The 26,446-nt window shown below is 31.5% G+C and overlaps 1 protein-coding gene and 1 long non-coding RNA gene across 2 annotated transcripts; one reads left to right on the top strand and one right to left on the bottom strand.

Moving 5' to 3' along the window:
• The first annotated feature begins 5,821 nt into the window (after positions 1-5,821).
• Positions 5,822-6,603, top strand: LOC112324448 (uncharacterized). The gene is made up of 3 exons (XR_002978290.2): positions 5,822-6,039; positions 6,175-6,275; positions 6,365-6,603. It is a non-coding gene; the product is annotated as an uncharacterized LOC112324448 (long non-coding RNA).
• A 666-nt stretch (positions 6,604-7,269) lies between these two features.
• On the bottom strand, positions 7,270-8,859 carry LOC7466062 (tyrosine decarboxylase 1). Its single transcript, XM_002322936.4, has one exon. It carries the CDS (start codon positions 8,857-8,859, stop codon positions 7,375-7,377), a length of 1,485 nt encoding a protein of 494 aa, XP_002322972.4. The 3' UTR covers positions 7,270-7,374.
• Positions 8,860-26,446: the final 17,587 nt, after the last annotated feature.

Here is a 26,446-nt window from a genome sequence, read left to right as displayed (position 1 = left end):
TAAGTCCGTTGGTGTTTCACAGAGAGTTCGAAAACAATTACTGGTAATGCCACCACATCACCGACGACCACTCCGACGGACCGAGATCCGTCGGTGTTTCACAGAGAGTTCGAAAACAATTACTGGTAATGCCACCAGATCACCGACGGACTTAAGTTCGTCGGTGTTTCACAGAGAGTTCGAAAACAATTACTGGTAATGCCACCACATCACCGACGGCCACACCGACGGACCTAAGTCCGTCGGTGTTTCACAGAGAGTTCGAAAACAATTCCTGGTAATGCCACCACATCATCGACGACCACTCCGACGGACCTACGTCCGTCGGTAATATCTCAATTTTACCGACACAAATACCGACGGACCGCGCGAATATCAAAGGGTTGTGCATTAAATGCATCTACGTCCGTCGGTAATATCTCAATTTTACCGACACAAATACCGACGGACCGCGCGAATATCAAAGGGTTGTGCATTAAATGCATCTCTGACCGCGTCATCTAACCGACGGATTTACCGACGGACTGCGAAAAATATGGAGCGCCATTAAAAATTTGGTGCGAAATTTAAAAGTTACTGACGGATTTTTAACACATCACCGACGGAATAAATTAAAATAATAATTAATTTTATATCCGTCGTGAATCCGTCGGTAAAACTAGCTTTTAACCTACCCCGACCGCCTCTTCAGTTCATTTTCTCTTCTCCTCAGTTTTTCACCATTCTTTTCCTCTCCGTTCTTCAAGCGATCCCAAGCTTTTTTTATCGTGAATCTCCATCAGTTTAAAAGGTTAGTGTTTCCTCTATTTCATTTTACTTTAATGGTTTTTTTTTGCTATTTTTTTGGTTATTTTTTTTGTTTTGGTGTATTTTTTGTAATGTAGATAAAGTCTATAGTTTTTTTTTTTTGCATAATTCATTGCTAAAGTCTATAGTTTTTTTTTTGAATTTATTGAATATTTTTTATTGTTGTATTGGCATAATTATTGAATAATTTGTTGAATTGTAATTCTTAATGTTGAATTTACCTTAGAATTAGTAATTGAATATGTTGGAATAATTATTAGTTTTACTCTATTATTGCATGCTTTGTGTTTAATTTTTTCCATTTATTTTGATTGTTATTCTAGAGTTTTTTTTTAATTTATTGTTTTGTTGTATTGGCATAATTATTGAATAATTTGTTGAATTGTAATTCTTAATGTTGAATTTACCTTAGAATTAGTAATTGAATATGTTGGAATAATTATTAGTTTTACTCTATTATTGCATGCTTTGTGTTTAATTTTTTCCATTTATTTTGATTGTTATTCTAGAGTTTTTTTTTTAATTTATTGTTTTGTTGTATTGGCATAATTATTGAATAATTTGTTGAATTGTAATTCTTAATGTTGAATTTACCTTAGAATTAGTAATTGAATATGTTGGAATAATTATTAGTTTTACTCTATTATTGCATGCTTTGTGTTTAATTTTTTCCATTTATTTTGATTGTTATTCTAGAGTTTTTTTTTAATTTATTGTTTTGTTGTATTGGCATAATTATTGAATAATTTGTTGAATTGTAATTCTTAATGTTGAATTTACCTTAGGATTAGTAATTGAATATGTTGGAATAATTAGTATAGATTGGGTAAATTGGTTGTGGCTATTGTTAATATGTGCAGGTTTGTGGATTTGGGTAGTATCCGGTATAGGGGAGGTGCTGTCAAATTTTTTTTTTTACATTTGAATTTAATTATATAATTATTTATATCAAATTGTGTAGATGCGTAGAACGAAAACCAGAGCTGGTCGCTCAAGTGCGGTCGCTGCTAGTTCGTCTAGCAAAGAGGATGATATTTCCTTAGGTGCCGCTCAAGAAGAGGCACCTACACCACCTGCGACGTCAACCGATGCTGCCTCTTCCAGCGGTACTTCACAGCGCAGAGGCGGCGTGCCTTCGCAGCGGAATCAATTTAGCCGCAAGTACGAGGCACAGTGGAAGGACGACCTTTCGATGTAAGTTTGTTAAGGTTTTAGTTTTTTTTTTTTAAATTACAACATAATTTATGAAGTAATCACTATTGAATTTATTTCATTTATTTTCAGGTTCACAAACATTGAAGCCGCCCGAGTAATATCATCGGCGTTTAAATCTTCGATGGAGATTCCATTGTTTCAATGGAGTCAGATATCCAAGCATCCTGAACGGATGCCTCAAATCAATGCATGGTTTGGCAGATTTCAGGTTGGTGTTAATTTATAATTTTCAGCTTATTTCTAATAAATTATTAATATAATTGTAAATAAATTATTGTTTTTATTTAAACTTGTTTATTTATACACAGCACAAATTCTGCTGGGACAGTGAGCATAACACTGTTGTGAGGAGGGTGTGGGAAAATCACGCGGCAACTAGGTAAGATCGAAAACAATACAGGATTTTTTTTAGACAAAAATTTATGTTTCGAAATGTAATTTTTGGTTGCGTGAAGTAGGTTGCGTGATTTTTTATATGAAGCACAGAAAAAGGCAAAACAAACCGCGAGGGATAGGGGTTTCCAAGGCTGGAACGATGTTGCGGTTTGGAGGGATTTCAAACCGATATACATCCCGGAAGATATATGGCCGCACTATCTTGAGTACGTGACGTCTGAGCGGTTCACACCACGCTCACAGTCCGGTGCTGGCAACCAGAATCGGCCAATTCATGGCGGGGTGACAACGCACACTGGCGGCTCCGTTCCGTTTGCTGCACATGCAAAACGGATGGTAAGATTAATTTAAATGAAATATATTGTTAAATTCAGTTGTTGTTAATATATCTTTTTTCATTATAGGTTGCGTCTCTTGGACGTGAACCGAGCCCGATGGAGCTGTTTGTGGAGACGCACGTGCGGAGTCAAGACCGCCAGAAGGGGGCGCAACAGTTCGTTGATAACCGTGCTCAGCATTTCGTGGTATGTTTGTTTTCAACCATTTTATTTTGTAAGTTATTATGTTCATTGTATTGAATATGATGATTACTTTTTATTTTTATTTTCAGGAGACCTATAATAATCGGATGAGGGAGAGATACAGGGACGATATTTTGACCCATCCGGAATTCGATCTGGATTTATGGATAGAGGTTGGCTCGTCAGGTGGACCCGATAAAAATCGGGTTTACGGGCTCTCCAACACTACGGCCGACAACTTGCGGTCGACCCGTAGTGTTTCAACCGTTGGGAGCTCCCAATCAATATCGAGCTCTCAATCTAAGGAGTTCATGGCCTTGCAGCAACACACGGCTCAGCTCACCGAGAAATACGATAACCTAAAAGCGGAGTACGCACAACTCAAAGCGTCTCATGCACAACAAAGAGCGGAGTCTGAGCAACTCAAAGCGTCTCAAGCACAACAAAAAGCGGAGTATGAAGCGGCTCATGAACAACAAAAAGCGGCTTATGAACAGCTTCACGAAATAATTATGAACTTGTCAAATAGTGGAACATGTGCGCCTAATCGTTTTTGGCCGTATAACCACCAGCCTCCGCCAGGATCTCCTCCTCCTCCACCTTTATATTAATTTGTAATCAACATTATTTACCTTTAAAACTTCATTTAATATTTTTCTTGAAACATATTCAGTTTGTAATGAATATTATTTAACTTTGTTTTTTTTTTATGTTTAATATAAATTTTATTTGCATAATTGGTTTGTATTACAATTAATTTATATAGTTTTATATTATATATTCTAAATAATTTTTTAAAAACAAAATTAAGAAAAAAAATATTACCAAGGATTTTACCGACAGATGAATTCGGTCGGAATTTTAAAACATCACCGACGGACGTAATCCGTCGGCCTTTAACAGTAGCTTCCACACGTACCGACGCATTTCCAGACGGACATATTCGGTCGGTATTTCATACATTCACCGACAGATTTACCGAAGGTTAGTTTCCGTCGATCAATCACAATATCACCGACGGACTAAAAATCTGTCGGTATATTTCAAGCGGGAATATCACCGACGGACTAAAAATCCGTCGGTATATTTCAAGCGGGAATCTTTTTTTTTTCGGCGCGCAAATTCCGTCTGTAAAACCATCGGCAAATGGTTTTTTTGTTTTGCCGACCGATATGGCGACGGAAGTGGGAATCACCGACGAAGGTAAAGCCGACGGACTTAATCCGTCGGTGATGACGTCGGTAAAAAAATCACCGACGAACTTCTAATCACACACCGACAGAAGTTTGCCGTCGGTAAAAATGTGGAATCTTGTAGTGATTTTTTTTATGGAATAATTTTTTTTAATTTAGCCCTTAATACAAAATTATCCACCCTCTTGTTTTTTTTTTCTTTCAAATTTTATCCTCATTTTTTTAATTTCTATTTTTTTTTTGAATTTTTTTATGATTATTTTTTTTAATTTCATCATTTGACAGTTAATTTTTTTTCTTAAATTTGAAAATTGTGGTTTTTCTAGATTTTGTGTCTCGAATCAAATGGTCTGAGTCACGAGTTATTCACTCTTTTATTTATACTACTCTATTTAAGAATATTTGTTTTTACCCTTTATTCTAAATATAACCCGGGAATATCCTTATTATATATATTTTTTGTCCTTTATTCCCTTTTGCTTTGCACTTTAGCTTAGTTGTCTAGTTTGCTCTTCCTTTTAATTTTTAATTTTTTATATTTTTTTTAAAATAATGTCAACATCAATTCAATAAAAAATAAAAAGATATTATGAACCGTTAATGTTAAGGGATTGTCATGATGGTTAAGCATGTATACCTTTTTTATTTATTGGGCTTGCAGGGGCATTTTTTAAATAAAAAATAATTATGTGCATATCATTAGACTAATTTTGATGATTGGGCTTGAAAATCTTGCTATAAAAATAGATTAGAAACTTAATGTATATTAAAAAAAATAAAACTAGCTCCTATAACATATTGAAGAATTATCTAGATAGATTGAACTATTAATCTTAAAAAAATATTAGCATAAGATACAATCTTATATATATTATCGCACGTGTGTGGCGTCGCGGTGATCGTCCACCTTCTCAGGTATGTGTACCTATCTGACAAATACAGGCATAGTTTTGAAACCCGGACCGGCCCGGCGGGTCGCCCCGGGACCCGGCCGACCCGGGCCTGGGACCGGTCCGGGTCTAAGTAAAAACCCGGTGGGGAGTTGACCCGGCGAAACCCGGCCGACCCGGCGGGTCGACCCAGGCAAACCTGGCTGAAACCCAGCCTCTCTTTTTTTAATATACAAAGCCTTGAAACGACGTCGTTTTGGCCTTTTAAAAGGCCAAAACGACGAAGATGAACAATTGAACATACATGATTGCAGAGAAAGAGAAAACCTAATTAAAGAAAAAACAATTTCAATCGTCTCCACCCCAAACACAGTGTCCCCTCCGTCAATGGGTTCTCTTGCTGACTGGCATCATAGATGGACCCATCAGTTTCTAGTTTCTACGGGTAAAAATTCATATTCCAACGAAAAGATGCTTGAGAGAAGATAAGTAGCTTCTTCACCTTGGCTTTTTTCTACTTGTAATGTTTGCAAGTCACCTGGTTTTGCTATAAAATTTTATTTTTAAGCCTTCTTAGGTTGCTAAAATGAGACCCTTTTGATGGGTTTTTGTTTCCAAAGAGATTTCTTTTCTTTTGGAGAAATGCTTTTGATCATTTTAGAAATGAACCCAATATCATAAATGGTCAGTTTAATCTGTCACTGTAACGTGATTAGCAACAAGTGGGATAGTTATTAGAGTTTTTCATTTTCTTTATTAATGATAATTTGATGGATTTGGGGTCTCTAACTAGCATATATGATAGGTAATTAGTTACCAAATGCTTGTGATTTAGGGGTTGTTAAAGGTTTCATTTTGGCAATATAATCTCTTTGATTTGGTTTCAATTTGAGCTCTTCTTTCTGGGTTTCAGGGCACGCGAGTTATTTTATTATTTGAAAGTTGGGCAAGTTGATTATGGAGAAGATCACAGCAAGGCTTATGGACACTCGCAATTTGGACGGACTTATGAACAAGGTCAGAAGATCTTCCTTTTTGTTTTTATTTTTAAAGTTTGGATTTTTAAGCCATATCTCTGTTTTTGTTTTTTCTATTTGGTTATTATCTGTTTTTAAGTTTGAAATGTCTTTGTTTGTTGTGATTGGAACGTAGGGCATTATCCTGAATGGGATGAGGATCACCCTATTCACTTTGTTGGGCATTCTGCTGGAGCGCAGGTTGTTCGGGTGTTGCAGCAAATGCTTGCTGATAAGGTTAGTCTAGTTTATTGTTTGAACAGTCAGCAAATAATCTCTTAAAATTTCATGTTTTGATTGTATGCTTGTTCGTGATGATTTTGTAGGCATTTAATGGGTACGAGAACACTTCTGATAAATGGGTGTTAAGCATTACATCCCTTTCTGGAGCATTCAATGGGACTATAAGGACCTATTTAGATGGGATGCAGTGAGTGTTCTTTCCAAACTTGTTCTGCTATTTGAAACTTCACTCTATAAATGGTTTCTAGATATTGGACTCAATAATGATCGTAATTTGTATTTTATCTTCAAGTTTTTTTCTTTGGCAGCCGGTATGAAAATAAATCAAGTGGGGATCTTTTCTTATGTTGCATCATCTATTTTTATATCATTTCCTTAAGTTTTTTCAGCTACAGATTCTATTGTTATATGTTAGTGTTTATATCAAAATACTTTGCATATTTGATTTGTTTTTTTTTTTGGTTGACCTGGGTTGACCCGGGTTGACCCGGGTTAACCCATCTGACCCGTGACCCGATCATTAGACCGGGTTGACCACCGGGTTGGGTTTCAAAACTATGAATACAGGGAGATAAGGAATTCTTGTCTTTTATCAATGAAAAAATTATTTAAAATCTTCTTCTTCAGGAGAACAATATTATTGAAAACGGCATTGTTTTGGTTTTTTTTATTTTTAAAAAAAGAAAATGTAATTGGAATGAATCCAAAAATGAGTTATGAAATATATAAAAAACTCTGTCTCGGTCTAGCCTTACTCTTTTACTAACATATGTTTCCGAAGATTTTCTTATTCCATTTCTTTACGTGCCACTTAGAAAACGTACTCATAATGCCCTCTGAAAAAGGCTGAAAACATAATACGAAATTAAAAAAAAAATGCATGGAAAGGTATCAAGAATTATGAAATTTAAAATAGATGTCCGCCTTAAGTAGACTTAATTTGTTATTTAAACTCAGCAATTTAAATTTTGCTTTCAATATCAATTACGAACTAAAACATAATCTTCTTGTCTTGCTGAGATCAAACCACGGACAATTACAATATTATTTTTATAGTTTTATTAGAGATAACATGTTCTGCATCATTCATTAATTATCCAATAGCACCTGTTTCTTTGACAAGATCTGCTGCCGTTTCTTGAATCAACTTCCACAAATCATCTACATGTCGTTCTTCAGTCAAGGTTGATCCGATCGCACAGCGTATGATAAACAAGCCACCAACCACCGCGTGAGTCATGAATGCACGACCACTTTCATTCACTGCAGCTAGAAGCTTACGGTTCAATTCCAAGCCTTGGCATTCATCGTTGTGCTTGAGCCTAAAACAAACCAAAGAAAACCTCCTTCGCACCACCACCTCAAACCTACTGTCTTTAGCCACCAGTGACTCAAACCGCTTAGCCAAGCTCACATCGCTACGAATATGGTACATAAGGTTTTCTAATCCATGCCTACGAATCACAATCCAAAGCTTCAGAGCTCTGAATCGCCTACTCAATGCAATTTGCCAATCTTTGTAGTCCACTACGTCATTTGATTCACTGGCATTGTTCCTCAAGTATTCTGCATCACTGGACAGTGACTCGATTAATAAACGAGGCTGCTTAACCCACAAGCAGCAACAATCCATGTTAGTGAGTAACCATTTATGTGGATTCATGCTCAACGAGTCTGCAAGTTCTACTCCATCCAGGTAATGCCTGAATTCAGGGCATATGCATGCACTACCTGCGTAAGCTGCATCAATGTGGAACCATAGATTATATTTCCTGGCAATTTTCCCCAGATCCATAACAGGATCAACAGCTCCACATGCTGTAGTGCCTACAGTAGCGCATAAAAATAAGGGCACAAATCCAGCTTTGATATCATTTTCAATTGCAACTTCCAATGCTTGAGGTGATAACGAAAATTCCGATGAAAATGAGGTAGAGAGGCATCGAAAATTAGAGGATGGAATCCCAACTAATTTGACGCCCTTAAGTAGAGTTGAATGAGTTTGATCAGAGGCATAAACTACCAGCTTCGTAATGTTTTCAGCTCCAATCATTCTCAAGGTCTCGTCTCTTGCTGCAACTAGGGTGCAAACTATAGCCTCACAAGTGCTACCGTGCAAGACACCACCTCCGTTTCCTGAGAACAAAAAAGTAGATGGGAGCTTGAGCATCTTTCCCATCCAATCCATTACAATGGATTCCAGTTCGGTAGCAGCAGGAGATGCAATCCAGTTGAAGCCAACAACATTAAGGCCTGTGCAGAGCATCTCACCAACAAACCCTGCGGTGCTTGCATTTGCTTGGAAGTAAGCAAAGAAGTTAGGGCTTTGCCAATGAGTGAGGCCTGGGATAATGCTATCAGTTACATCTTTGAGAACATCTTCTAAGGATTCCTGGCAATATGGGGCAGTGTCTGGCAATTGGGTCAATAAGTACCCTGGTTTCACTTGGCTTTGAACCGGGTTGTTTTCAATATTCTTGTAATAATCAGCAATGAAATCGATCACCATTTTGGAATCATTGGTGAAACCATTTGGGTCTAAAGGGGAGAAAGTAGTGTTTGTGGATAGAGAACCCATTTATTTCTTCTCTTCAAGTGTTTGTGGATTTATCATGAGTGGAAGGGTGGTCTTTATAGGAGATTACCAAATTAAAAGACAAGGAAATGAACTGCAAAAAAAAATATATAACTAACCCTGAACACACGACAATCTCCATTTTAGTATAAAAGTTCATGTGGTTGTCAAAAGACCCACGTTATGAAAAAATAGACAGACTTTTGTCATTGCATGGACGAACAGGAACCAATAATGGCATAGAACGAGCGTAAAATGGTAAAAGCTCTAGTGGCCGGAAAAATATATGTCGCCGTTTTTTTAAAAAAAAAATCCTAATTTTTATTTATTAAAATATATAGGTTAAATACTTAATTTCTTAAATTATTTTCAATCAAGTCACATTTTATTAATTATCTCAGTTTAATTTATAATTAATGTATTAACCCAAATATAAATTATAATTCTAAATAAGTAGAATTAAATAAATCAAATAATTTAATTTATTATCAACTCAATAATTAATTAATTTATATTTGAATATCAAATGCACCGTCTATCAACATGTTATGATCCCCTAAATATTAAGAAAGTTATAAGTGATTTGACTTAATTTTTCAGTGATCAATTTTTCAGTGTAATTATTATCTCTTCATCAATAATGTTTCAATTTAGATATTTTGGTATGGAGTGTGTCTTTCATGTCAAATCATATTTGTTCGCAATATTATAGTAATTGATTCTTTAAATAAAATTTGAAACTCTTTTCAAATTTCATTCCACCTTGTGCAAGGTGATAAATCAAATACTATTTGAGAACACGTAGAATATTTTTTTAATTCATCTAAGATGATAAATCCTCTCTTAATCACTCAAATACATTAATATAGTTTATGTTTTATAAGATGTGAGGAGCTGTAATATTTTTTAATGAGATGGGTCCTTCTTACAGTAAATATATTTATTATACTTTGCTTTACTTTTGAATTCCTTTGACTTTCCCTTGATTTTATGGTACCTACATGCCTACGTGGAAAGAAAAAAATATAAAGTTATCAATGTATTTTTCTACCTTTTCCTTCCCTACAGTCCTAATATAAATGCCTGCAGCGCAGCCAGTCGATACAAATCACAAATAAAATTTTTCTACGGAAAAATTAAAGGAGAGTATCAATTAATTCATTTTTTTTAAACAAAACAAGGTATATCTATAACTTAAATTTAAATTATTATTTTTTTGAGATGTTTATTAAAAATTTGATGAGGTTTTTTTATTATTTTTTTATTTTTTTATTTTTTTTCAGATCTACTAGTTCTAACAATTGTTTTTTGAATTCTTGATAGTGATTTTTTTTCTAATTAATTAAATATATTTTATTGGTTTGTTTTGATTATACTTGGATTTTTTTTTATGTTTTGTTTTTAGCATAGCCACCAAAATTATCAATTTTTCTAATGATATATGTTTTGATTTTAGGTTGAACCATGAACAAAATAAGAAGAATTGATTCTTTTTTGAAAAAAAAAATATATTTATCCACTAGTTGATTGGTTGATTCGACTTATTTTGACCCTTACTGTTTCGACAACAACTACTGAACGAGCTTTCTCAGCGATGAAGATTGTTAAAACAAGACTTCGCAATCGAATGGAGGATGATTTTCTTGCAAATTATTTGATTGTCTATATAGTAAAAGAAATTGCTAAAAGATTTACAATTGATATGATAATCGATAATTTCTATTATATGAAAGAACAACGAGCACAGTTAAAATAAATATGTAAGAATCATTCTTTATTATTTTTTACTTTATTTCAAAGTTTATCAAATATAAAATAATGCTTCGCTTTAGCTAATGTTTCTTATATACATTGTATGTTTATATTTAATAGGTATAAAGACCAGCAACATTAAAGTGATGGATACATCAGGAAGATGAAATTAACTTAATTACTTTGACTCAATTTGGTATTGCTCCAAACCTTTTACCTTATACAAAGGTCATTATATGTTTGTAATAAGTTATTTGAATAAAACTAAATCATGCTGGTTTTTTTTTATAACTCATGTACAATAAATTAAAACAAATATTATATCTTGTTATATTATTTTTGACCACCCATAACAAATAATCCTAGCTCCGCCCCTGGGCTCAAGCCTTTTTTACCATATAATTACTATTTTTCTAATCTTTTTAATCTCATAATTCAACATTGATTTTAAAAAAAAAAATTAAGTTTTTTTATGACACCCTCGTTAAACATTTAGTTTTATCCATCCATACAAAGCGTCCCTTGATTATTTTTTTCCAGTCACATCAAAATGCTTTGCATATTTCAGCTGTGTTAAACACGAAGTCATTTTTTTCCTGTTTCAGTAACTTTCGTGTTTTCTATCAGGCAGGTGAAGAAAACGGAAGATGGAAGTTTTTCTTTCCCCAAATTATGAAGGCATGGCTTAAAAGTCTTGCATGAAATTGTTTCGGTGTAGAATTTGACAACCTGAGCACAAAAAGGTTTGAGCTAAAAAGATAACCGGGAAAGTCTAAAGTAGCTTAGATTACAAAAATCCATGTGGTGAGCTTACAGATCACATCTGCCTTTGAATCTAATCAGGTTGTTGATCAAAAAAGGTAGCGTCGAAATCATGCAACTTTTTGCCTCTTATTTCCATCTTTACATGTCTAGATTTTATTGTGGAATCTACTACAGTTTCATGAATAGCAAGTTCACGTATTGTATATATATAGCATTTATAACTCTTATTTAGCTGATGTTATTTGTGATTTCATTAGAAATTTAAACCTAAAAATCATTTTCTTCTTTTTTTGTTTCTTTCCTCCTCTCTCTCCTCAATCACCTAAAAACACCCACATCAGCAATACATCACTCATCTCTCTCTAGCCCTAGATCAACGATCATTTCTCTCTCTCTCCACTTCAACGACTTTCTTTTTCTCACTTACTATATATATAACTCAATTTTAGACCCTTCAAATTTGTTTTATAAAAGGTGTATATTTTTTTTATTAAAAATCCAAAAAAATAAAAGATATAAAATTTAAAAATATTTTTGGAACATAAGGAGATAAGCTTTCGAACTACAAAAGACCAAAATATCATAAGAATAGTTAGATTGGGATGTTTTGACAAGATAAGATGAAGAAAGAAAGAAAATTGAGGTTGAAATCCAAATTTGATCAAAATTGAAAGAATTAATTAAGTCTAAGGAATTAAATAAACTTTTAACAAGTTTAATTGACTTATTTAAGGACTTAATTGAAGAAAAATTAAGTTTGAAAGTTAAATGGACAAAAATTGGAAAAGTTAATTAAGTTCAATGACTTAATTAAACTTCTAATAGGTTTTGTGGATTCAATCAAGGACTCAATTAAAAAATCAAGTTTGGAGGCCTAATTCAGATCAATTCGCAAAGATTGAAAGATTAGGGATACAATTAAAACTTTGAAATACTAAATTGATGTAATCATGAGGTTAAATTGAAATAAATTTGATGTATGAAGTTCAATTGAGAACCACTTTGAAAAAATCTACAATTAACCAATGACTACTTTGTAAAACACGCTAAAATTTGATGGTCAAATTGAAGAAAAATAAGGATGAAATTGCAAGGAATACAAAAGATTATGGCTGATTGGGCACTACATTGCAAATTGTCAAGGGTTCAAGGACCAAATTGAGAAAGACCATAATTTCATTATTTATCGTTTTCTTCCCCTAAAACAAAAGAACAAAGATGCTTAAGTGCTCACCTTTTAGTTCTAATTGCTCCCTCACCTTTTTATATACCATACAAATCTTATATCAATTTATACTATGGTATTTTTAATTCACTCTAAACCAAAGTTCCAGTTTTTATTGCATTAAAAACAACTACAAATTCTTTCCTAAAAACACCACCCAGAACTGTTTTTTTTAACAAAAATAATCTTGTGTCCTCCCTTGTCAGTTTTAGGACAAGCTTTTGTCTTAAACTTTAATAAATGGCTGGGATCTATTTTTTTTTTTTTTTTTTTTTTTTGATTTACGTGGGGTGTCCGGGCCAGCTTACGCGCACCACGACTATTCCCCACGGCCCACTGAACATCCTGCAAGCCCAGGAGCAGGTAAGGCACCGCGGGGGTGACAGGCGTGCACATAGAGGGTCGAACCCGGGACGGGGGCGGAACAAGTCACACGGTTGACCACAGCAGCTAGACCCTCAAGTGCCTATTTTTTAATATCAAGGGTCGAGTTCTCGTCAACCCAAGAGCCCTAGAACCTCCTCATCTCTCCCATTAAAATCTCACAAAACCCTAACCCAAGCAGTCCAATACCAGCGAAGTCTCCTCCTGAGCAGCAACGAAATCCTTCACCATGAGTAGCAGAAATTCCAAGACCAGCTACCTCTCGTCAGTCTCGCTAGCAGAGGTTGTGCTCCTCAGGCTGTGACCGTCATATCTCTCTCAGCAATTCCACCGTCAGCAGAGGTTTGTTCTCCTCATTCACGCCATCAGCTTCATTTGAGCAGCAGCAGCAGAGGTTACTCCTCTCAGACCAGCAAGATCGTGAACTACAGTAGCACATTATTCCTTCAGCAGTCTTAGCTTTCCTTCGATCTTCATGGAAGGTACAACGTTCGCTAGCTATGTATGTGACTGGTGTTTTGAAGTCTTATTGTGAGTTCTGGGCTGGGCTCTTATTTTTTAATTACTTTAAAATTTCAAGAACAAAATTCATGTTAGCTTTTGTTTTTCATCAGGCCTTAAATCTCTCTTGGGTTATAAGTTATAACGTTTTTCTCGGTCAACACCATGGGCCCTTGTTCTTTTTATTATTTTTGTTTTGGGCAAAGTCATTCACTGAGCCCATTTCGTTTTTTTCCAATGGATAGACTTGAATAATTAGGCTGGCATTTAATTTAGAGTCTCTAAATTTTATTTGGGTTTTGTATGTGTGATATGTGCTAATGAATGCTTTGTTTGCACTTCTATCTTAGCATAAGTTTTGGACTAGATGTGTTGGTTTTAGTTTCAGCTAGAGAGCCCAGCCACGCGGGCTGGGCTAAGCTTATGAAAGGCGTTAAGGCCATGTTTGATTTGATAAAAATTTTATCAAAGCAAAATGCAATTTTTGTATCCATAAGACTTGTTTGGCAAACATGCCCTAAAAAAATTTCAAACTCTGCATTTCTACTTTATTTAGTGTTTTTCCAAACATAATCTTAGTCTAATTTTAATATATTTTCAAAGTTTTGGAAGATCATTTTGTAATTAATTTTGAGTTTTCGTCTTTTTTTACCCTCTCATATTTGATATTTAGAATGGCGACCTCCACACAGGCAGTATTAAATAAATAAGTTTTCTTTTCGCAAAAACAACAAAATTTTTCTTTTAAAAAAATAATTTAAATATTTTTATTACATATAGACAAGTCTTTCAAAAATAAAGTATATTTACATATTTTAGCATATTAAAAAAATCACAAAAATAGTCTTTTTATTTTTACATGAATTTTTGGATTTAGTAACCAGTTTATTAGAGTAATGAGAACTTAGCCTATGTTTAAAAGAAATACCAAAAAAATTATTTTTTTTATCCCAATATAAAGGATTATGAACTTTATGTGTAAGACGTATTCCTGATATTAAAAAAGAAGAAGAAATACATTTTAACTCTAAAATAGTTAAGTTTTAACATGATAAGATAAGGACCTCCTTACCGAGAAAGATTTTTCTTAAAACTTAGACAGATCAATAGTTAGAAAACACAACAATACCTCAATTTATATGAGACAAATATACAATGCAATTTACCTTAGATAAAATGTACTAAAAGTGATACATCCTCTTTATAAACAAGCAGTCCTCTTGTTAAGACTCTAAGACTAGTTAAAGTTCATAGTGACCAAAATAATATGTGGCAACTCCATCTCTTTTTTATTGATAAGAAACAAAAATTTCTTATTCTTCCCCCCATCACTAAAGAGATCTTGACCCGGGAAGACAATCGCCGCAATACCATACATGTGCAACATAGCTAAAATAGTTCTTTTTAAAACCCCAAATGGTAGACCGATTAATTGTAAATAAATAAAGGGGAAAACCAAAATTTTATTTCTTCTCATAAAAAAATCCAATTAATACTGAGAAGAGAGAAGAATAGAAAAGAAAATTTGGAATTAATTGAAGGAAGGAGTTGAGAAAAGAAATTAATTAAGAAAGAACAAAAATAATGATTCGATTCAATACGGCTAACCCACAAAACTCATGATTCAAGCTATGAGATTGAGATAACACTATGTAAAGTAAATTAAAATAAATTATAAAGCTCAATACCCAATAAACTCAATATTGGATAATGAAATTGAAAAAAAATTAAAAAATTCTAAAAACTTTTGAGAACCAAAGTGAAAAAGGCCTTGGTATTTCATAGCAATACAAATTATGATGTCCAATACCTAGTTGGAGGATGAAATTTAAAAATAAAAAAAATCCCAAAACATTTTAAAATTTAAGGATTAAAATGAAAAAAAAAACCTCGATATTTCAGTATTTATTGATATATAAAATGTCAAGGCTTTCCAGAATATGTTAATGAGGATCAAAATAATGCAATAGATTATAAAATAATAAAATAAAGATGAACTTGATTGGACTTTTTTTTTATAATGATAAAAATATTCTCGAATTAATTTGTGCCTACCGAGACTAAATTCTCCAATGGAAGAATACTAAGAGTGCACCCCTCATCTCATATCAGGTAGGTGCTTTCCAAAGAATTTAATAAAACTCCATGGGTGTTTTGAACTCAAGAAATTTGAGTATACCTCGTTGACCACCAAGCCAATCCTTTGGAGTTAAATGTAGACTTAGTTAAAATACAATATAAAGGAGTATCCTTCGACCAATTTACATGTTAATCAAGACTATGTTCTTTTTCTGGATAATTTTAAAGACAATTCCACATCAACCTCGTACATTCGAAGAAATTTAATAAATTTTCATAGGTTTTGTCCCTAAATTTGAATCTAAGAAATCAGTAAAGGGAGTTTACTTTTTTTAACAAACCAGACCAATCCCATTAAAGTTAAAGTAGGCTTATATAAAATGCAAGAAAAAAGTGAAAATCAAAAGGCCTCAAGTTGATGTCCATATGTTAATGTGAATAGAACAAGAGGTTAATATAAATTTTAAGCTTTTGATCAACTTGCATGTCAAAAGTGGGTCAATTTGTAAAATAATAAGAGTAATAATTAAAATTATTAATTCTATTCCGGTCCAGGTCCAGCTCGGCTCATGACGTAAACCAATTCTTGGTTTGCATGTTGGGTGAGTAACCCTAAACAATCATTTATTTAAAACAAAAATTAAAATGATTCTGCTTTTAGAAAAAAAAATTAGTTTGAGTAAACTATTTTTGAAATCTGGCTCCGGTTTGGCTCGGCATTGTTTAATAACTGTAGTATTAATATTCTAAAGTTGTCCGACTGATCATGGCATGTTTATGGCAGCCTTGAAAACTGATCGTGAATTCGTGTCGAAGCACTGATCATTCAAATCAATATGGACTAAAATTGAGAGGCTATGGGAAACGACACCTAAATTTATGAGACGTTGAACATTGCATGCTCTCCTCAACCCATGAGACAACGTTGCCAAGGAAACATAAGGGACATCAATAAACTTGTGTTTGAAGCTGGGATTTACTACTATAAAATTAATAAATATAAATAAAATTATTATAAAATTATTTTATTAATATATTACGGTGATATTTATTAACCGAATTTTTTATTATTAAATCTTTCTGTAAATATCAAGAAGAATATTCTCACGGTATATACCGAGAAAGTCACAGTAGAAAAATAATAAAATAAAATCAAACAGTACGATGATGTGTAAGTTTTATAGACAAAGTTGTCAAAGAATTACTGCCACTGTTAACTCACTTATGAAATTAATGATGATATTCTGTCGGTGATGTGTAATTTTACTGATGGAATTACATATAGTTCTCTTGTCAGTATGTTACATTGTACCAAGGAAATTACCGACGAAATGAAGTGGAATTATTATTTTTTTGACGTGTATTTTCTATTTGTAAAGTCATCGGTAAATTTATTAATGATAAATTCACAAACAGACTAGAAATGACTAAAGAGTGTTTTTTCGATAGATATTTTTTGTTAATGATCATATTGGTAAAATAATTATAAATAAATTGTTAGAATAAATTCTAATAGAAATTTTCGTACATGAAACTATCACCGTAATTCCTCGTTAATTCTTTGCATCCAACCTGGTTTTAAGAAATAATTATGATTTATGTAGTCCAGACGTGGATGCTTTGTTTTTTAGAGGATTACAAATATGGACTTGGTCTTGATACGACTATAAAATATACCTTAAATAATAAAAAATAAAAAAAGGAAAAAAAAGAGAGTATAGAAGGCTGTAGCTAAGTGATGACAGGCATGGTTTGCTATTATATTCAAAAGTCATCATCAATATCAATTTCAACATAACGTGTCATGGCCTTCACAAACCTTGTGGATGCATGGCATGCTCACAGAGAATTTTCACAAAATTAACACAGAAATAATCTATCCAATAATACTTGACAGAATTTTAGCATAATTCAAGATCTTCTCTCTCTCTCTCTCTCTCTCTATATATATATATATATATATATATATATAGCGAAATATATAATTAGTCAACCTGTGTACAGGCAGGTTTTTTTTAATGAATAGGAAGGCTACCAACTATCAAGGAGATAATATAGAAGATGGTTTTCTACCTGGATCAGCTTCCATGCAGGCTATCACATGAATTTATTTTTCTTTTTTTAAGAACTATTAGATATTGTTATATACAAGTAGAAGTTGGCTCCAGGGAAATCTTTAGCATATCTTAATTAACCCATATAGATTTAATTGTTGATCTAAGGGGCAAACTATCATGAAAGTGATAATAAAGATATAAAAAAAAATGCTTATCAAGAGTGAAAAAATTACAAAGTTGAATTTCAAGATAACTCAATGCTAAAAGATGAAATTGAAAAAAAAATAATGAAAAATAAAGCGTCTTGAGTGAACCCGAGCTAATATAACAAACTCACAACCATGGTCATGAGGCCAATGCTTATCAGAAGTGAAAAAATTACAAAGCTGAATTTCAAAATAACTTAATGTTAAAAGATAAGATTGGAAAAAAATAATGAAAAATAAAGCGCCTTGAATCAACCCGAGATAGTATGATAAATTCACAACCATGGTCGTGAGGCCGGGCCAACTTTATAGAAAGCAAATTGAAAGAAATAACGATGGTCAATCCCTAAAACCCCAAATGTAGAAGGATAAAATCGGAAAAAAAATCAGTCAACAAAAAAAAAGCCTAAAAAAATAAAACACCTGCAAACATGGGTAAGGTCGCCAAACCTCATTAGTCAGATCATGCGAATAAGATAACTTAATAGAAAGCAAAATGACAAAAATGACAAAACTTAATTTTAAAAATAAATTATTTTTTTAAGGCCGAAACTAAAAATAAATATAAAAAGAACAACCCCAAAAAATACATAAGTTAACTAGTCAAACCTGCAATTCAATTCATGAGATCAAAATAATCTGATTGAAAGAAATTCACGAAGCCTATTTTAAAAATAAACAGTGTAACCCATGTTAACTTTACAAACTCATTACTCGAATCACGAAGTTGGAAGCACCCCATCTGAAAAAATACACACGAAACTCAATTTCCAACAAATTAAATATCAAAAGATAAAATTGAAAAGGAATAATTACACAAAAGAATTAAAAAAATTAAGAGAATGAGGACCAAATTTGAAATAAAAATAATAATGAGAGGCCAATCTAGAATTTTGAATTGAAGGGGGGAATTGAAAAGAAAAATCAAATTCACAAAAAGATCCAAAACAAAAAAAAATCAAAATCAAAAGAATGAGGACCATATTTGAAAACAATAATAAATCATGGTTATAGATTCAATGATGAAATTGAAAAAAAAATCCAAATTTAACAAAAGAACTGAGAACAAAAATTAAAAATAAAATAACCAGGACAAAAGTTGAAATATTAATAAAGGAGATGATAACTCTAAAATTTTAAATGGTCAACACAAATCTTAAGAGGATGAAAGAGAAAAGAGGGAAAGAAAAAAAATTACCGTAGTTATACACTGTCGCATTAATGATTACACGCGCCACCCCACACCGAATGAGACGCCTCGAGGCTTACAATGCCATCATAGGAATTATTGCTAAATGCCAAGGGATGCTACACATGCCAAAAGACTGTGGGCACCCCTTATTTATTGGAGTGTGCATTACACACCAATCAACTTTGGTTTTTAAATGATATTTTTTTATTTTAGTTTTTTTATTTACATTTGAATTCACTGTGAAAAATTAACATTATATTTCAATTATTATTCAAGTTTTTCATGGGTTTTTATGGGAATATTAATATTCTTTTCAATTATTATACACCTAATATGAAAAAAAAAACATGAATATTCAATTAAAATAAAATTTATTTTTCTTAAATTTTTTAATGGATTTTTTTATATAACTTTATCACATTTTGTTTTCCTCTTTAATCATATATAAAATACTCAGACTTTATTTGAATCTTTTGTTTTTAATGTTTTTTAAAACCTAGATGGATTTTTATGTAAAAAACAGTGCTTGCAATTTTAAAACTTAATTTTACTAAAACAATTTAGAGTGCATTAATAATAAAAAAATATTTAGATAGGAGAAATACATATTTTCTTCTCATTTCAAATGGCTAAATTTTGTTTCATTAGAGTAAATAAGAAAAATTAAACATTTTCACGTTGCATGAGATCAAATAGATTAATCAATATATAATTATTAATTTATTTTTATAAAAATCACCCGTTGAATTTTTATTTTGCACTTCAAATTAATATTTTCTTATGTTTGTTAAACATCATCTACATATTGTTTTTATATTATAAATTAATTTTTTATCCTATCCACAACAAAACAGAAAACACGTAAAGGAAGGTGGCTAGTTGCTATCTAAATTCTTCTATTGTCTCTAGTGTGACCCTAATACACCAAAATAAATTTTGTCCTTTTTCGGTTCAACTTGTTAATGTAACATTCGGCATATACAGTCGGCGTGTTTGGATTTAATTATAATGAAGATGCCGAGAGTATGTGACAATCATGCATATGGTGTCCTCTCTCTATTTTTCTTAATCCACTTGATAACTAACTTTTCTTCGAAAAAAATAATATTCTGAAATTGGTGTTGGTGACATTTCCTCTACCAAATAATCGAGACCAAAATCACTTAATGAGGTGTATGAGTGTTTTTTAAAGTATTTTTTGTTAAAAAATATATTAAAATAAAAAAACATTATTTTTAAAAAATTACTTTTAACATTAGTATATCAAAACAATCTTAAAACATCAAAAACAATATTAGTTTTTAAAGTCAGGCATGAATAAGCCTTGCCACACCCTCTTAGGGTTCAGGAAAATCTAGCAAGCCCTTCTTTCTCTCTCAATTATGACAGATAAGTTGTCTTGCTGATTTGAAATTCTAAACCTAGTTTGAGAGGCCAACCTGTCTTCACACCATTAAAATATAGATATAACGACGAAAATACTGGAAAAGGATATGTGATTTTTTAGTAAAAATTATTCTTTTTGTCTCTGGGTTGAACTAAATTATACGTTTGAAAGATTTAAACTTCGTTTGTTTCTCAGATTTTGTTTATTAAAATATCTGTTTTTTTTTTTTTCTAAATCTCAATATATCATTTGACAATTTAAAAATTCATGAAGAAAATCATATAACGAGAGATTTTATAGAAAAATCTAGATGTTTTAATAAAACAAAAATGGTCACCGAAAATAAATAAATCTTATGGAGCTATCAACTTATTTCGTAAGTCACAAACTCAAGAAGCTATAGGCAAAGATGAATTAAATCTCTGTGTGTGTATTCTTATTATCTTGTATAGAACAACAAATAAATAAATAAATTTATTGGTTCCAAAGGCTTTGTTTGCTCTTCTGGAGCCACTAGCTGGTTGAAAAAGAAAATGGGCTTGTGTGATTGACAAATAAATACTCCAATTTTTTTTTAAAATTTTAATAGAATTGTGATAACGTTTAAAGTTTTTTTTATTTAGAAATATATTAAAATAATATTTTTTATATTTTAAAAATTATTTTTGAGATTAGTGTATCAAAATAATTTAAAAATATAAAAAAAATTAAAATTTTAAAAAATACGATTTGAACCATGTTAATATATATATATATATATATTGCTTGTGATTAACAAATAAATACCTGAAAACTTTTCTTATTCTTTAATGTATCTCTTCTTAATCTCTAAATAAGCTGTCAAGAAGGGTTTTTTTTTTTTTTTTGTAATTATTAATTGTGCCTTCTTGGGAGGCCAACTTTTGAGACGAAATATATGAACATTAAGGTAAGATCAATCGAACATGGGGTCAGATCATGCTAGAGATTATTCAATCAAATGTATCTGCAACCAAGAATTAAATATTGATTAAATTAAGGACATGCAAAACATTGTAGTTTTCCTGAGATTACAAGCAAGATTGATAAGTCATATATTTTAATCATCACGTCTTCGTGTCTTGCCACCTCAGCTCGGGTATTGTTTGGCATTTCGTTTAAAATATTGTTTGTTTAAAATTTGATTTTTAAAATAAATTAATTTTTTTATTAATTTTAGATCGTTTTAATTTGTTCATATAAAAAATAAATTTTAAAAAATAAAAAAATATATCATTTTAATATATTTTTAAACCAAAAATACTTTAAAATACAATTTCTACCCGGATCCTGAATGATATCATTAATAAAAGTATTGAGCCGGTGTCATTGGTGCCTGGCAGCTTCTTTAAGTTAAAGAATTTCAACCGAATATTTTTTATTTTGTAATATTTAATTATCATCCAGGATGACTTAATTAGAGTAATTAATTGACTAAAATTCCTCTTGTGGTTCTGTGTTATATATAAATCAATTAGAGTAATTAATTAGGTTTTTGTGGTATAAACCTGGCTTAGAAGAATATTTCAAACTCAGACCACAGCACAAAACTTTAGACTAGACAAGAATATTCAACAGACTTCGCGTCGCAGCCTCCTTGGAAGTTCTATCTTCATGCTATTCACATCATTCTGACAGCTGGGAAAGATCCTTTACATTTGATACTTCTTCTATAGAATTTATATCCCTGATAATCATAACCATATCTTTCATTCAACTACAGCCATGATGAGAAAAGTTTCTCACAAGATGTTTGATCACCAGCAACTCTGTCGTGCCAGAACCCCTATCCTATCTGCCATAGCATTCACTGCTACAATCTTTTTTGTCTATGCAAACGGTATCATTTCTACCATTGCCTTACACCAAGGAAATTTCTGGGGAGCTACATATTCGCATAACTGAAAGACAAATCATGTCGACTGTCATTAAGCAACCACTTCGTATGCAAGAAGAGATTAAGGAAGTTGATCGTAGTGAACATCAGAGTTCTGTAATTCCTCCCTTTAACCTCGCAGTAGAGGAAAGAATCGAATGTTTTCGGAAGAAAGTGCCGGAGCTTTGAGATTTTGAAGTCAAACAACCTGACCAAGGAATTTCGCGGTCGAGTTTAATAACTGGCTCCGGTTTGGCTCGGCATTGTTTAATAACTGTAGTATTAATATTCTAAAGTTGTCCGACTGATCATGGCATGTTTATGGCAGCCTTGAAAACTGATCGTGAATTCGTGTCAAAGCACTGAGATCATTCAAATCAATATGGACTAAAATATTTGAGAGGCTATGGGAAAGGACACCTAAATTTATGAGATGTTAGAACATTGCAAGCTCTCATCATCCCATAAGACAACGGTGCCAAGGAAACATAAGGTGTCAAAGAGCCAAGGAAACATAAGGTGTCAAAGAACCATTTCAACCCAATAGCTTAAGCTATTAGGTAAGGTCTCAGGATATAATTTATATTATTATCTAACACACTCCCTCAAGTGAAAGCCATTTGGGCTTGAAACTTGCACAGACCCATATTACCTTGTGTTTAATTTTTATCAACTTAATGGGGATGGTGAGATTCGAACTCGTGACCGCTTGGTAATTAAGGCTCTGATACCATGTCAAAGAACCATTTCAACCCAATAGCTTAAGCTATTAGGTAAGGTCTCAGGATATGATTTATATTATTATCTAACATAAAGGACATCAATAAACTTGCGTTGAAGCATGGGATTTATTACTATAAAATTAATAAATACAAATAAAAATATTGATAAAATTATTTTATTAATATATTACAATGATATTTACTAATTGAATTTTTCATTGTTAAATTTTTCGGTAAACACTAACAAAAATATTCCAACTATATATATCGAGGAAGTCGCAATGGAAAAAAAAGAAATAAAAAAAAATCAAACAATACGATGATATGTAAATTTTACGGAAAAGTTGTAAGAGAATTACTACAAATATCATTACTATTGTTAACTCATTGACAAAATTATTGATGTCACTCTGTCGGTAATATGTAATTTTACTAATGAAATTACATATAGTTCTCTAGTCAGTGATATGTTATATTGTACCGAAAAAATTATCTATGGAATGAAGTGGATTTTTTTTTTTTGCATGCATTTTTTATTTATAAAGTAATCGGTAAATTTATTAATGATAGATTTACTGACAAACTAGAAATTATAATAAGTGTTTTTTAATAGATATTTTTTATCCATGATATGATGGTAAAATAATTATAAATAAATTATTAATAGAAATACGGATTGAAATTTTCGTACATGAAACTATTATACGATGGGGATGCAATTCCTCGTTAATTCTTTGCTTTTTGGATAACTTCAAACCTGGTTTTCAGAAATAATTATGATTTATATAGTCCAGACGTGGATGCTTTGTTTTCTTACAGGATTCCAAATATGGACTTGGTCTTGATACGACTATAAAATATACCTTAAATAATAAATAAATAAAAAGGAAAAAAAAAAAGAGTATAGAAGGCTGTAGCTAAGTGATGAGAGGCATGGTTTGCTATTATATTCAAGAGTCATCATCAATATCAATTTCAACATAACGTGTCGTGCCCTTCACAAACCTTGTGGATGCATGGCATGCTCACACAGAATTTTCACAAAATTAACACAGAAATAATCTATCCAATAATACTTGACAGAATTTTAGCATAATTCAAGATCTATTCTCTCTCTCTCTCTCTCTCTCTCTCTATATATATATATATATATATATATATATATAGCGAAATATATAATTAGTCAACGTGTGTACAGGCAGGATTTTTTTAATGAATAGGAAGGCTACCAACTATCAAGGAGATAATATAGAAGATGGTTTTCTACCTGGATCAGCTTCCATGCAGGCTATCACATGAATTTATTTTTCTTTTTTTTAAGAACTATTAGATATTGTTATATACAAGTAGAAGTTGGCTCTAGGGGAAATCTTTAGCATATCTTAATTAACCCATATAGATTTAATTGCTCAAGGGGCAAACTATCATGGAGGTCTACGTGGACGAGTTATATAAAAAGCTATCAACAAATTATAACAGCTCCTGCCCAAAGTTTAAAATTTAATAGAAATATTCTCTTATATCCAAAATATTCTTAATTATTATTCCAAAAAAGATGGTTAATATATATGATAGAAAAAAACATCATCTACATATTGTTTTTATATTATAAATTAATTTTTTATCCTATCCACAACAAAACAGAAAACACGTAAAGGAAGGTGGCTAGGTTGCTATCTGAGTCTGCGTTGTCTCTAGTGTGACCCTAATACACCGAAAGAAATTTAGTCCTTTTTCGGTTCAACTTGTTAATGTAACATTCGGCATATACAGTCGGTGTGTTTGGATTTATTTATAATGAAGATGCCGAGAGTATGTGACAATCATGCATATGGTGTCCTCTCTCTATTTTTCTTAATCCACTTGATAATTAACTTTTCTTCGAAAAAAACAATATTCTGAAATTGGTGTTGGTGACATTTCCTCTATCAAATAATCGAGACCAAAATCACTTAAATAGGTGTTTGGGTGTGTTGTATCGGTTGCTTTTTCAAATATTTTTTTGTTTAAAAATACATTAAAATAATTTTTTTTTTATTTTTAAAAAATTATTTTTGACATTAGCTAGTATATCAAAACGATCTGAAAACATAAAAAAAAATATTAATTTGAAGTAATAAAAAATATATAAAAAAAATCAATTATTTTTAATAATATTTTTAAAATATAAAAATAAACAAGAATTAAGTTATATAAAAAATCGTCCATCGATATGAGGTCATGCATGAATAAACCTTGCCACACCCAGTTAGGGTTCAGGAAAATCTAGCAGGCCCTTCTTTCTCTCTCAATTATGACAGATAAGTTGTCTTGCTGATTCGAAATTCTAAACCTAAATTGAAAGGCCAACCTGTCTTCACACCATTAAAATATGGATATAACAACGAAAAGACTGGAAAAGAATATGTGATTTTGAGTAAAAATTATTCTTTTTGTCTCTGGGTTGAACTAAATTATACGCTTGAAAGATTTAAACTTTGTTTGTTTCTCAGATTTTTTTTATTAAAATATTTGTTAGTTTTTTTTCTAAATCCCAATATATCATTTGACAATTTAAATTCATGAAGAAAATCATATAACGAGAGATTTAATAGAAAATCTAGATGTTTTAATAAAACAAAAATGGTCAACGAAAATTATAAGACTAAAATATAGATTTTCAATAAATTTATACTTGTATTTAATCACCAGCGGCAAGACTTTTCTTCTGTTTTTTTGTTTTTTTTTTTCAATAATCCTAGATCGAATTTCTTTTTACTATATCTGATATTTTTAATTATATTTTCCAATTTATCTAATATATGTTTAATTTATTTTGGTATTTTTCTTGGTTTAACGCTTGATCTTGTTTTTTTTTTTTTCCTTATAATATCTTGCTCTAATTTTTCGAGTCTTTGAACTGCAATGAAAGTGCTAATATTTATTTTAAAAAAAAACCACTAATATTCACTATCAACTTATTTCGTAAGTCACAAACTCAAGAAGCTATAGGCAACGGTGAATTAAATCTGTGTGTGTGTATTCTTATTATCTTGTATAGAACAACAAATAAATAAATAAATTTATTGGTTCCGAAGGCTTTGTTTGCTCTTATGGAGCCACTAGCTGGTTGAAACAGAAAATGGGCTTGTGTGATTGACAAATAAATACTCGAAAACTTTTCTTATTCTTTAATGTATATTTTATTATTATTATTATTATTATTATAGGTATACGGGTATCTCAACTAATCTTATGAATTTTGAAGTTAACAACTATGTAAGTTTTTAGCAGCCCTGAAATTTATAGAATTCGAACTGATAACTTTTAAAAAATAAATTTAGAACGTGATTAGTTGAAGGTTTTTTTTTTAAATAATTATTAATTGTGCCTTTTTAGAGATCAACTTTTGAGATGAATTATATGAAAATTAAGGTAAGATCAATC

Source organism: Populus trichocarpa, chromosome 16 (genome assembly GCF_000002775.5).
Source record: "Populus trichocarpa isolate Nisqually-1 chromosome 16, P.trichocarpa_v4.1, whole genome shotgun sequence".
Taxonomy (NCBI): Eukaryota; Viridiplantae; Streptophyta; class Magnoliopsida; order Malpighiales; family Salicaceae; genus Populus; species Populus trichocarpa.
This window is presented reverse-complemented; position numbering and strand designations above follow the sequence as displayed.